This window comes from Emys orbicularis, chromosome 14, assembly GCF_028017835.1.
Source record: "Emys orbicularis isolate rEmyOrb1 chromosome 14, rEmyOrb1.hap1, whole genome shotgun sequence".
Taxonomy (NCBI): Eukaryota; Metazoa; Chordata; order Testudines; family Emydidae; genus Emys; species Emys orbicularis.
The window spans coordinates 2,684,889-2,696,848 of NC_088696.1; the positions used below are offsets into that span (position 1 = coordinate 2,684,889).

General features: G+C 49.4%; 1 protein-coding gene across 1 annotated transcript; it reads left to right on the plus strand.

The window, feature by feature from the left end:
* Positions 1–131: 131 nt before the first annotated feature.
* On the plus strand, positions 132–10,800 carry NOB1 (NIN1 (RPN12) binding protein 1 homolog). Its single transcript, XM_065416344.1, has 9 exons — positions 132–233; positions 2,590–2,722; positions 3,665–3,798; positions 6,017–6,088; positions 7,192–7,335; positions 7,539–7,757; positions 8,650–8,747; positions 9,296–9,440; positions 10,139–10,800. The coding sequence occupies exons 1-9, from the start codon at positions 132–134 to the stop codon at positions 10,406–10,408; spliced, it is 1,317 nt and encodes a 438-aa protein (XP_065272416.1). The 3' UTR covers positions 10,409–10,800.
* Positions 10,801–11,960: the final 1,160 nt, after the last annotated feature.

Genomic DNA, 11,960 nt, shown 5'->3' on the forward strand with positions numbered 1-11,960 from the left:
GCCCGGAAATGTGTCACGGGGCAGTTGCGTACAGGGCCTGCGAGAACCATCGCTTCCGGCGTGCACCACGGCAACGAAACAGCGCCGGTCCCAACATGCACCGCGTCCCCGCAAAAACTACCGCTCCCGGCATGCCGTGGGGCAGGGCTGCGCACTCCGCGAGGGCCAAGATGGCGGCGGTGGAGCACGTCGTGGCGGACGCCGGGGCCTTTCTGCGCGGGGCGCCGCTCCAGGTACCAGGGGCGGGGCCTGGGGGACGCTCGCCCCGAGCCGGGCCTTATTGGAGGCGGGAACGGCCGGGCTGGGTCAGACCCAGGCCCCCGTGGCCGGGCCCTGCCGTGCGGAGCCTGGGGGCACCAGCGCCGGGGCGGGCCCAGGCTCGGGAACTTACCGCGCTCCTTTCCCGCCCCAGGCCTCGGGAGCCGGGTCAGTCAGTGCCCGCAGCACAGCCAGGAGCCCCGTGGCCCCTCCCTGAAGCCTCCTTCACTTCGCGCCTTCGCAGCACCCCGGCGAGGGGCTCCCCAGGCCGGCCGCGCCTTGGGGGAAGGGGTCCAGAACCCTCCCCGGGCCCGGCCTTACCGCTCTCGGTCACATCCCCCGGAGTCGTCTCCTTTCCAGCCTGCCCAGGCCAGGTCCAGTCCTCTTAATCGCGCCTCAGACGGAAGCGGTTCCCAACCGTAATCCGCTTTTGTTGCCCTTTTCTGAACCTTTTCCAGTTCCAATATAGCTGACATGGGGCGACCACATCTGCACGCAATAGTCAAGGTGTGGACGTACCATGGATTTATAGAGCGACAATATGATATTTTCTGTCTTATTATCTATCCCTTTTTCTTAATGATTCCCAACATTCTGTTCCCTTTTCGACTGCTGCAGCACATTGAGTGGATTTTTTTAGAGAACCACCCTCAATGACTCCAAGATCTCTTTCTTGAGCGGTAACAGCTAATTTGGACCCCATTTTTTGTATGTGTAGCTGGGATTATGTTTTCCAATGTGCATTACTTTGCATTTATCGACACTGAATTTCATCTGCCATTTTGTTGCCAGTTTAGTCAAATCCATTTGTAACTCTTTGCAGTCTGCTGTGGACTTAACTATCTTGAGTATTTTTATGTCATCTGCAAACTTTGCAAACTCACTGTTTATCCCTTTTTACAGACCCCTGGGGCACCCCACTATTTACTTCTCTCTGTTCTGAAAACTAACCATTTATTCCTATCCTTTGTTTCCTGTTTCTTAACCAGTTACTGATCCATGAGAGGACCTTCCCTCTTATCCCATGACTGCTTATTTTATTAAGAGCCTTTGGTGAGAAACCTTGTCAAAGGCTTTCTGAAAGTACACTATATTCACTATTCACCCTTGTCCCCATGTTTGTTGACCCTCTCAAAGAATTCTGAGGCCTGGTCTACACTGGGGGGAGGGGGCGAATCGAACTAAGTTACACAACTTCAGCTACGTGAATAATGTAGCTGAAGTCGACGTACTTAGACCTACTCACCGCTGTGTCTTCACTGCGGTTAGTCGACTGCTGCCGCTCCCCCATCGACTCTGCCTGTGCCTCTCGCGGTGGTGGAGTACAGGAGTCAGCAGGAGAGAGCTCGAGGGTCGATTTCTCGCATCTAGACTAGACGCAATAAATCGACCCCTGCAGGATCAAGCGCTGCCCACCGATCCGGCGGTAGTATAGAAATACCCTAAGAGATTGATGAGGCATGACTTCTCTTTACAGAAGGCATGTTGACTCTTCCCCAACAAATCATGTTCATATGTTTCTGATAATTGTGTTCTTCATTATAGCTTCAATCAAGTTGCCTGGTACTGAAGTTAGGCTTACTGGCCTGTAATTGCCAGGATCGCCTCTGGAGCCTTTTTTAAAAATTGGTATCCCATTACCTATTCTCCAGTCATCTTGTACAGATGTTGCTTTAAGTGATAGGTTATATACCACAGTTAATAGTTCTGTGATTTCATATTTTAGTTTCTTCAGAACTCTTGGGTGAATATCATCTGGTTCTGGTAACTTATTACTGTTTAATTTATGAATTTGTTCCAAAACTTCCTCTAATGACATTTCAGTCTGGGATAGTTCTTCAGAATTGCCACCTAAAAAAATGGCTCAGGTGTGGGAAGCTCCCTCATCCTCTGCAGTGAAGGCTGATGCAAATAATTCATTTAGCTCTCACCATTCATGCTGTTAATGTACTCCCCACCCCACTAAGGACAGCAGAATAGTCAGTTTTTACTTTTGTTTCTAATCACTTCAGAAAGGCCTGTCCCTTTAGTACCTTGATCATCCAGTGGCCCCACCAAGACAGTGTCTTTCTGTCTCAGGCAGTGGCTACAGAGCAGGGGGCCAGGCCTTCCCCTAGTCTGGCAGCCCCTCTCCCATCTGTGGGGCAGGGGGAGGTTGGGGTGTTTCAGCACCTGGCTCCATGGTGATGGGCACTGTGTATGGGGCTGCTTTGGAACCACACCGTGCTGTCTGTGGGGATGGGCATCCCTATGTGCCTTCTGGCCTTGGAATCAGAGTCATTTGTCTGTTTGTTCCTAATATCAGGAATTCTTGTGTGTCTCATACAACAGGACTTCGGTAGAAACATTTACACTATTAAGGAGGTGGTCAGTGAAATCCGGGACAAGGAAACCAGGAGGCGACTGGCCGTGCTGCCCTACCAGCTTCACTTCAAACAGCCCTTCCCTGAGTACGTTAAACTAGGTAGGTGAGCTGGCCTCGGGGACAACTAGCAGAGCGTTAGCTTAGTTGCCTGCTCCTAACTCAGTGTCCTTCCTGCCTGTCCTGGCACTTGTACAGCTTTTCTCTGAATAGGTATTTTTTTGTCATAGGAAGTGTGCCTGGATTCCGTTAACCGTAGCCTTAGAGCAACTGTCAGGAGGAAAGCCCCATTCCTTTATTAACTCTTGCTCCTGTGATTGAAACTAACAATTTTAAGAGTCCCAACATACTCTCACCATTCATGCTGTTAATCTACTCCCCACCCCACCCAGGACAGCAGAATAGTCAGTTTTTACTTTTGTTTCTAATTACTTTTGCTTCCTAGTTCTCATGCAGTAGCACAAGGCTGTGGTGTTTGGGTTGAAATCCCTCTGGGAGAAAGTTAGCATTCAAATAAAACTATTCTCATGGAATTTATTTCAAACATTCCACAGAGGAGATCATTGTCACATCTAAATGAGTGTAGTGGCAGTAATTGATGAGGAGAGGCATGACCAGTTGTAGGAGTCTTTGATCTGCTTAGCCCATTACTACTAAAACCCACATCTTGAACCTAAAACAACCTTACTGTCACTTTTCAAGAGAAAAGTGATGCTTCGTCTGGATTCTTTCCAAATATTCTTGAGCTCAGCAGATAAATGCTCTTTGATAGAGGTGGCACAGACCCTTTTATGCAGAGCTACTCATAGGCCTGCGAGAAAAGCTTTTAGGGTGAGATTTAAAGAGAAAATGCCCTTAAGAGGATGGGGGCTATGGGAAGAATTCTCAACAGATGGGAATGGTTCAAGTGAAAAAGCAGCCTATACAGATACCCCAACCCAACCTCTGTATTTTGTATTTTTCTGAAAGTTCTAATTTCGTTAGTATCCATGTATCTGCTAACCGTTGGACTCCCCCAATGACGGCACTCTCCCTTTGTTATAGTGACAGAATTTTCAAAGAAGACAGGTGACTACCCCAGTCTGTCAGCCACAGATCTTCAGGTGCTAGCCCTGACCTACCAGTTGGAGGCAGAGACTGTTGGGGTGGCTCATCTGAAGACTGAGCCAGAAAAAAAGGTAAACTCCCCTGGAGTGACAGACCCAATCCATTACTCTAGTGCTGGGTAGGTCCTTCAGGATTACTGCCTTCATGCGTGAATAGGCTTTTCAAAGGTGTCTGGTGAGGGTGTATAGTTGTGAGAAAAGTGAGGGGGATGTTTAATCCCAATTCTTGATGTAAAATTCAGTCTGCATCTACTGTCATGGCCTGATGCCATGTCACCTTTTTGTCTGGTCTCCAAAAAGCTCTTCTGTTTTTAAGAAATATCTGGCTGCATTAGAGAACTTGTGTAATCAGATGTAATATTTTACCTAATATAATCACACCAGTTTCAATTCATGGAGGATTGGTCCATCAGTGGCTGTTAGCCAGGATGGAGTCCCTTGCCTCTGTTTGCCAGAAGCTGGGACTGGATCACTTGATGATTACCTGTTCATTCCCTCTGGGGCATCTGGCATCGGCCACTGTCGGAAGACAGCATACTGGACTAGATGGACCTTTGTTCTGACCCAGTCTGGCTGTTCTTATGTTAATTATTTTTGGTCATTTATTTCAAAATGTGTCAGCAAGTATGTGTAACAATACAGACAAAAAAATTCAGAAAATGTTTGACAAATAGATTCCTTATTAGGCGTATTCATACAGAACTTTGGGTAATAATTCATTTAAATTACAATGCAGAAACTTATTTCCCACACCCCCCAGAAGCAGTGCAAGGCTGAGGGGAGTCAGGGTAACGGAGGAGCTGAGAGAGAGGGAAATAAATTGCTGGGAAGGAGCCTGGGTGTGAACTTGGAGGGTTTTTGGGTATGGGTGGGAAATGTATGGAACAGGTTTTTTGGGGGGTAGGGAGGGACTGTTAGGGAGCTTCCCCCATGCAGACCCTGGCTGACCCCTAGTCTCTCAGATTCAGTCAGGCACATGTGTCCCTCCACCCCTACTCAGACACCCACTCCCCCCATCCCTATCTGTCTGTACCCCAACCCAGCCACCCTCTGTGCCTATGTAGCTCTGCACCCCCTCCCCCATCACCATGTGGCCCTGCACCTCCCCTCCCACCATGGCCCTATGCCTCCACTCCCATTCAGTCTCTGCCCCAGTCTGTCCTCCCCCACTACCCCTTATGAGCCCCAGTCTGACCTTCCCCCCTCCTCATCCACAGCACTCCACAGCCCCTGTCTTCTGACCTGGCCCGCTGCAAAGAAGGCTCTGCAGACTCTCTTTTCCCTAGCTGGCTGGGAGCTGCTGCTGTGTTCTATTGGCACAGCACCCTCTGGTGGGCAAAAGGCAGAACTGCAGCAACTTTTCAGCAGAAACTCTTTTTTCTGTGCAAAAAAATTAAAAATAGGCACAACTTATTAATTATGCACACATGCAATGGCACAGAATTCCCCCAGGAGTAATCTAATAAACCTGCATTAAAAGAATATTAAGATTGTAAAACTCAAACACTCAAGTTAGGACATGCCAGAATAAAAATGGTGCCCCCTTGTGATTGTCTATTGTTATACGTTTTCTAATTCCATGATCACGTACTATTTTTTTTTTTTTTCCTCATAGCCCAGGTGAACAAACAGCTTGCAGGATTGGCCCCATGGCTATAGTCCCCTTCCCCCTACCCTTCCTCCAAATAATTCCAGTTTCTATAAAATGTATAGAGCAAAAAATTAAATACATTATGATGCATGTAAACAGCTGTCCGTTAATAAACTATGGAATCATAAAGATTTACCCGTTAGAAGCCGGTCACTTTTTATGACCACACTACAGGTGATATCTATAACCCCACTCTGGCTCCTTTACACTGGATGAAAGAACAGAGCTACATAAAGGGGCTACATAAACCCCAGATTTGGCCCAGAGAGGATTCATAAGGTGTGCCCCTCATCTCCACCCCCCCACTCTATCCCTCACCTCCAAGTTCTGGGGCACAGCTTATGAACCAAGTTGCCTTGTAGTGTAAACATTATATAGTTGAGAGATCCTGGGGACTGAACACGGAGCTGTAACAGTTTGTTTCTAGCCATCGGTTAAAGCGCAGTCAGCTGCCTGCTAGTCAACACCTTCCATTCCGGTTTGGAAAACAGTTAGTCAACTAAGCTCCATTGTTGGAGGGGTTTGTAGAGATGCCCCAGGCCATCCCCGTGTTGCTGGCTTAGGAACTAGCCCAAGGCGGCCCTAGTCGTACATTCTGCTCTGCCTGCCAAACTCACTGTTGCTCTTAATCCCCTGCAGGTTCAGCTGAGCTCCACCATACAGCATCCAGAGGCGCCTGTTCATGTCGCTGGGTTCCACCTGCCTTCCAAGGTAACTGTTTGCATTAGCTATGGTAGTGCTCTCGTATCCTCCCATGAAAGGTGCTAGTATTGGGGGGGGGGGAGAGCCTTCCACACTTATGAAGGCTCATCCTCTCCCGTGGGGTAGGTAGAGATCTTTGTATCCTGGGGAAACTGAGGCAGAGGGCGGTTCGGGACTTGTCCAAAAATCTCACAAGTCAATAGCAGAATATACTCCTGGGGGAATTCTGCGCCAATAATTCAAAATTCTGCAAAAAATTCTGCATATTTTATTTGTCAAAATAATGCAACATAATCACACCAGTTTCAATTGTTTTGGTAATATATTTAAACTACAGTACAGAAAAAAGTAACTAACTATTCAGCATTTCCTAAACACGTGAAAGTTAAGTTACAAACACTCGGTAACTAATTCCAGGATTGTAACTGGAATGCAGGGTTTTTCATTTAAATTGCATTATAGAACACCAAACAGCCAAAAAAAAAAAAAGTCATTTTAAATTGCTCAGACTTCCACACATGAAAGTCATACAGTTTTGCAAATCATTGGCCTGGACCTGGCTGGGTACTTTGGGAAGGGCTTGGTTTTGATTGTCCTGACATTTTGACTGCTTGTTAAATGTTTCATTTGCCCAAAAGTCCCTTTTTTTTTTTTTTTTTTTTTTTTTATAAATGGATAAGTAAAATAAATCCTGAGCTGTAATTTAACCCCATTGTGCCACTTTGGCACAGGAAAAAAGCGAGAAAGCACATAGACTTTCCTAGCTGAGGATTCCCTTACTGTCCTTTATAATAAGGCTCCACATCACTCTGGCAATGTAGGGGCCTTAATACTCGTGCAGGTTTTATGCTCCTGGGGGAATTGACCGAGAATGGGAACAGTTAACTAACAATAGGAACATTAACAATGTTACTACATAGGCACATTCACTTGTGCCTCTAGCCTGCTGTGCATAATACAAAGCCCTACCCTTCCATGCCAGGGAGCTGCAGTCCGAGAGAGGGACAGAGTTGGCACGCACGTACACCCAGCCCCACGCCCTCCCCCCAGTGATCAACCACGCAGGCACTTTCCTGTGTCCCACTAACTTTCTTCTATTTGTTCAAACCTAGTCCAAGCACCTGGAGGAAGATGCGTGTCTGTCCACGTCTGAACATGGCCTGCGTGCAGCAGCAGAGGAGAGCCCAGAGTTCAGCTCCTTCCTGTACTGGAGGACCCCTCTGCCCAGCATTGAAGAGGACTTACAGGAGCTGCAGGTGAGAGGCACAGGGCGCTCTTTAATTCCCAGCTCATTTCAGCTGCTGCCTCCTTGCTCCCTGGTTTCTGTGGATTCTCTTGCTGGCTCACTCCTGTCTAGCTTTGTGGCTGTTAGGTTGGTGCCCCCTTCTCTGGCATCATTCATCTCGCCTGCCTAGGTGCTGCATAGGCCACATCTGACTGAGTGTCTCTCGCCCTCCAGAAACCTGACACCGTTTCCATTAGCCCAGAGGTACCGGCGAGTCTCCAGTCTGGGGAGGATCAGGAAAATGCTGGGGAGGACGGAAGTGAAGGGGACAGTGATGATGGGGAAGGCTGGATAACTCCTGACAACATCAAATGGATCCAGCAGGATATGGGGCATGGTGATGCTCCTGCCAATGTACAGGTCGGCTGCGTGACCACAGACTTTGCCATGCAGGTAAGGAGTGACTGTGTGACTGCAGTTATAACATGCCTAGATGAATGGGAGCCAAAGCAGCAGGTCTTCTGCAAAGGGAAGATTCTGTCTCTGCTGGACATCACTGAGCAAGTCAGCAAAAGAACGGATAAAGGAGAAGAACTAGGGCATGTAATTCATTAGGGCTTTCCAAACCAGCAAAGTGCCTGGGTCTGAAACTGGCTGGGGCAGAAAGGGCAGGAATCAATGGTCAGTTTTTAACATGGAGTCAGTGGAGACGCCTGAAGCCCCCAGCACAGGAGTGGAATGCCAGAAAGATCTGCACTTGACTGCCCTATAATGCACTTGCCTGCACAATGAGAAAAGGGGTGAACAAAGGCTGTCGCCTCACTGCAGATGGCATTTCGGTTAGTTGGCTCTAGAGAAGAGATGGGCCCCACCCAAGCTAGGTAAATAGAGTCAATTTCTGGTTTTAGGGCATAAAATAACCTCTAACTAATAGGGGTTAGGAAGAGAGACACCCCCCGATGGGCAGTTTATTGCATAAATTGCCCAACACCAGGTTTCTTGAACTTTATTCTGCTGCAGCAGGTACTGTCCCCTGAGAGAGAGGTTCCTGGCCAAGATGGACCCCTGTGGACTCTGTCTACACTATGGTAACAAGACTCCAAGGTTGCAGTGAGTGTCTTCAGCTGTACTGGGGAGCAATAGTGCCTTACCCCTGCTTTGGCCATACAACTCCTCCCAGAACTATCTTTAGGCCATCCGCAAAGCTGGTTCTGTCTCAGAGGCCTGCCCTCTGCTACAATTCTGTCAACGTGCATTGTTGTTCGTAGGTTGATTGGTGCCTCTAAATGCTGCCTGGAGGTTCCTCCTACAGGGTTTTCCCCATGGCTGTTCCTTCTCCTTGCAGAATGTTCTGCTCCAGATGGGTCTCCATGTGCTGGCAATGAATGGCATGCTGATCCGGCAAGCCAGAAGCTACATCTTACGCTGTCATGGCTGCTTCAAGTACGTGTCACAAGCATCGGAACCTGCTGGTGAAGAGCAGCGCTGCTCTTGCCGGGGAGGTGTCAGGGGGGTCATTGGTGCTTAGCCAGCTGAGTGGTGCAGTATAAATGTTAAATAACACAGCTGAGTGCAGACCGGGAGAAGCTTTCCCAAGACAATTAAGCCCCGGTATCTCAGTCCTAACAAGTACTATCCCCTCTTAGCCCTGGGCTTCCTCAGAGCAGGGACTGCCGCTTTATCCAGCTTGTGTGGTGGAGTATCTGGGGGATAAATGCCCGTCACAGGTTAAGTTGGGACTGAACAAACTCACTCAGAGAGTGTGACCTAGGTCCTGAGACTCCAGTAATGAAAAACAGGTGCGTTAAGCCAGCGCCTCACCTAGCTCCGTGGGTCGCCTTCCTCTTTCTGGGTCTTGTGCACAGGGGACTGGCTCCAGCCTCTCTCAATAGCCCAGACCGGCCGGTTGCTAGAATCCTGCTTGTGGAGAGGGCTGCAGCCTGTGGAGCCACCCTGTGATACTGGAGCATTGAACCACTTCTGTTTTCTAGGACAACGTCTGACATGACCAGGGTCTTCTGTCTGCACTGTGGCAACAAGACACTGAAAAAGGTTGCAGTGAGCGTGGGTGCTGATGGCACCCTCCACATGCACTTCTCCCGCAACCCAAAAGTCCTGAACACACGAGGGCTTCGGGTGAGTAGCTCATCATCGGGACTTAGGCACAACATGCTGGCTGGTCTGCTGTCATGACACAGCCTAGTAATCATAGCAACATTGAGTGAGAGCCACTTGGTCTCTTGTTAATGGCTTGGGGCCCCAGGCACAGAGGCCTGCTGAGGATGTTTTCACTCTCCAGTGGTGAAACAATACAGGTTTCAGGGTTTGTTTCACTTGTGCTATGGCTTGTTGGCATGGAAGGAGTTTCTCAGATTAAGACCAGCAGGGACCACTGTGATCATCTGGCCTGGCCTCCTGCGTAACAGAGGCCATAGGATTTCCCTGAATTAATTTCTGCGTCCAGTAGCTGTGGTTGAACTAGAGCACATCTTTCAGAAAAACATTGTCTTGATTTAAAAGCTTCCAGTGCTGGAGAATCCACCATGACCCTGGTCAGTTGTTCCAGTGGTTAGTTACCCTCACTTAGTTCTGGCCTACATTTGTTCAGCTTCAACGTCGAGCCATTGTTCTGCCTTTGTCTGCTAGGTAGAAGAGCCCCCATCTTAAATTTTGGTGCCTTATGCAGGTACATAGACTGATCCAGTCACCACTTCACAGATCACTGCTTGAGTTCACTATTTGGGGATGAGTTCCTGGGAGGAGCCGGCCTCCATCTAGTGTCCTGGCTTTGCAAGGGGACTCTGCTCCTTAATGACTCTTACTCTCTCCCACAGTACTCGCTGCCCGCTCCCCAAGGGGGGAAACACGCCAGCAACCCCCACTTGGCTGAGGACCAGCACTTTCCTCAGCAGCGGCTTTCCCGGAAGGCAAGGCAGAAAACCAATGTCTTTGACCCGGATTACATTGCAGGGGTTTCTCCCTTCGCAGAAAATGACATCTATAGCCGTGCAGCCAACCTGCAGATCCGGGATGCAGCTCTGGGTGCAGGCCGGCGGCGCATGAATCCCAACGCAGCGACCAAGAAGTTTGTGAGGAAGAGATGAAGGGAGGGGACCCCGCTGTGATCTGGCTGCATCATGAGGGAAGGGCTGTTGACTCGGGGCAATAAGCAATGCCACATTTTCATGTCTGGTCTCAGAAGGATAAGAATTGTCACAGGGCATCCCCGTGTGATTCCATAGCTTGCTGTGCTGCCTGGATTCAGAGGGGGTTTGGGCCACTGCTGCTCTGCTCAGCCGGCCGTCTAACAAGCCAGGAGACACCTGTGGCTGAGTAGCAGCTTTGGGCCTGTTCAGTGATTCGCTGAGATGAGGATGCTGAGCTGCAGGAGGAAAGAAGGTGGTACTTCATCAAACTGGATCTGGAAAGCAAACCGGCTGCTTCTCTTCTCCCAAGCTGTATTTCAGCATGGTTAATAAAGAAGGGAATTGCATTCCATGTGTTTCACGTCAAGTGGAAAAGGGCCTGGAGCTGTTGGCTACATGTGTGTGGACTGAACCAGCTGTGGAAGTAGTAAAGGGTAGAACTTGGCCCCATATTGGCCCTTGCCTGAAGATGCTGGAAATGCAGCCAATGCTCAGGGTCCCGTTAAGAGACCAAGTGGGGTGGTCGTGTCTGATGTACACGTTGTCCTTGTTACGGATCCCTTACCACTGTGCTGTCATGGTAGCACAGGTGCCCATGCTGTTGCTGGAGCCAGTGAGTGCAGCAGGAGGCAGCCACATGCTTTTCCACAATTTCCGGCTCCCAGCTGTGAGCTGCTGGAGAGTTAGGGGTGACAGCTTCTCTTGGTGCTGCCTGGGCCACCTATCCAGTTTCTGTCTCACTGCAGGAAGAACAACCCCACTGACAGTTAAGCGTTGCATGCACGCACCAGGGCAGCTTGCCTACACTCTGTGCTCTGTACACACAGCGTAGGATGGACAATAGCCACCCATCCCATTGGGCCTGAGAGCCATTACCTGCATTGTCCAGCATCAACCTCCCCCCATACCCAAGGGCAGAAGCTGGGTGCTGAGTTAGTCTGTTCCTTCATATTTACCCTTGACAACCTAACATCTTAAAATAAACACTCAGCCAGTGAGACTGGAGCAAACAGCTGCACCAGCATCATGAGCAGCCAGACCGAACCCTCAGGAACCTGTTATAAATCCATTGGCTCCCTTCCCTAGAGAGCTTCCTGCAAGGTAGAGCAGCGCTGGGAGACTCACCCAGTTCTGCTGCAGTGGGATGGGTGTGAATTGGCTGAGTGGCTGATGTAAAACTAGAAATAAAGGCTGTGACTGTTTGCGTAAAACCCTGTGGAGAGGTTTTGACACTGAGTGCCCAGAACCAAGTCTCCCTATTACCCCCTGTCTCAGCAAGAGACACACATGCTGGTGCTAATCTGGGTATCAGCCCCCGCAGCCCAGTCTGTTAACCACCCAACTGTTCTTCTCAGGCTGCTTCTAGCATAGCCCCTACTTTGCCCTGCAGGTTAACATTATGTACCCCAGTCCCCGCCTCCTCAGAAACATCCCCCTATGGTTCCCAGCCCGTCTCTAGATGCTCAGGGTATTGACCTGGGCAGCTGTCCCCGAGGGGGGATGCGCCCAC

Bases quoted from the DNA above. Each gene is read 5' to 3' on its own strand.
- NOB1 (XM_065416344.1), top strand. From the start codon at position 132: ATGCCGTGGGGCAGGGCTGCGCACTCCGCGAGGGCCAAGATGGCGGCG. The intron at 3,799-6,016 runs GTAAACTCCCCT...AATCCCCTGCAG, and splicing joins AGACTGAGCCAGAAAAAAAG to GTTCAGCTGAGCTCCACCAT. The intron at 8,748-9,295 runs GTACGTGTCACA...TCTGTTTTCTAG, and splicing joins CGCTGTCATGGCTGCTTCAA to GACAACGTCTGACATGACCA.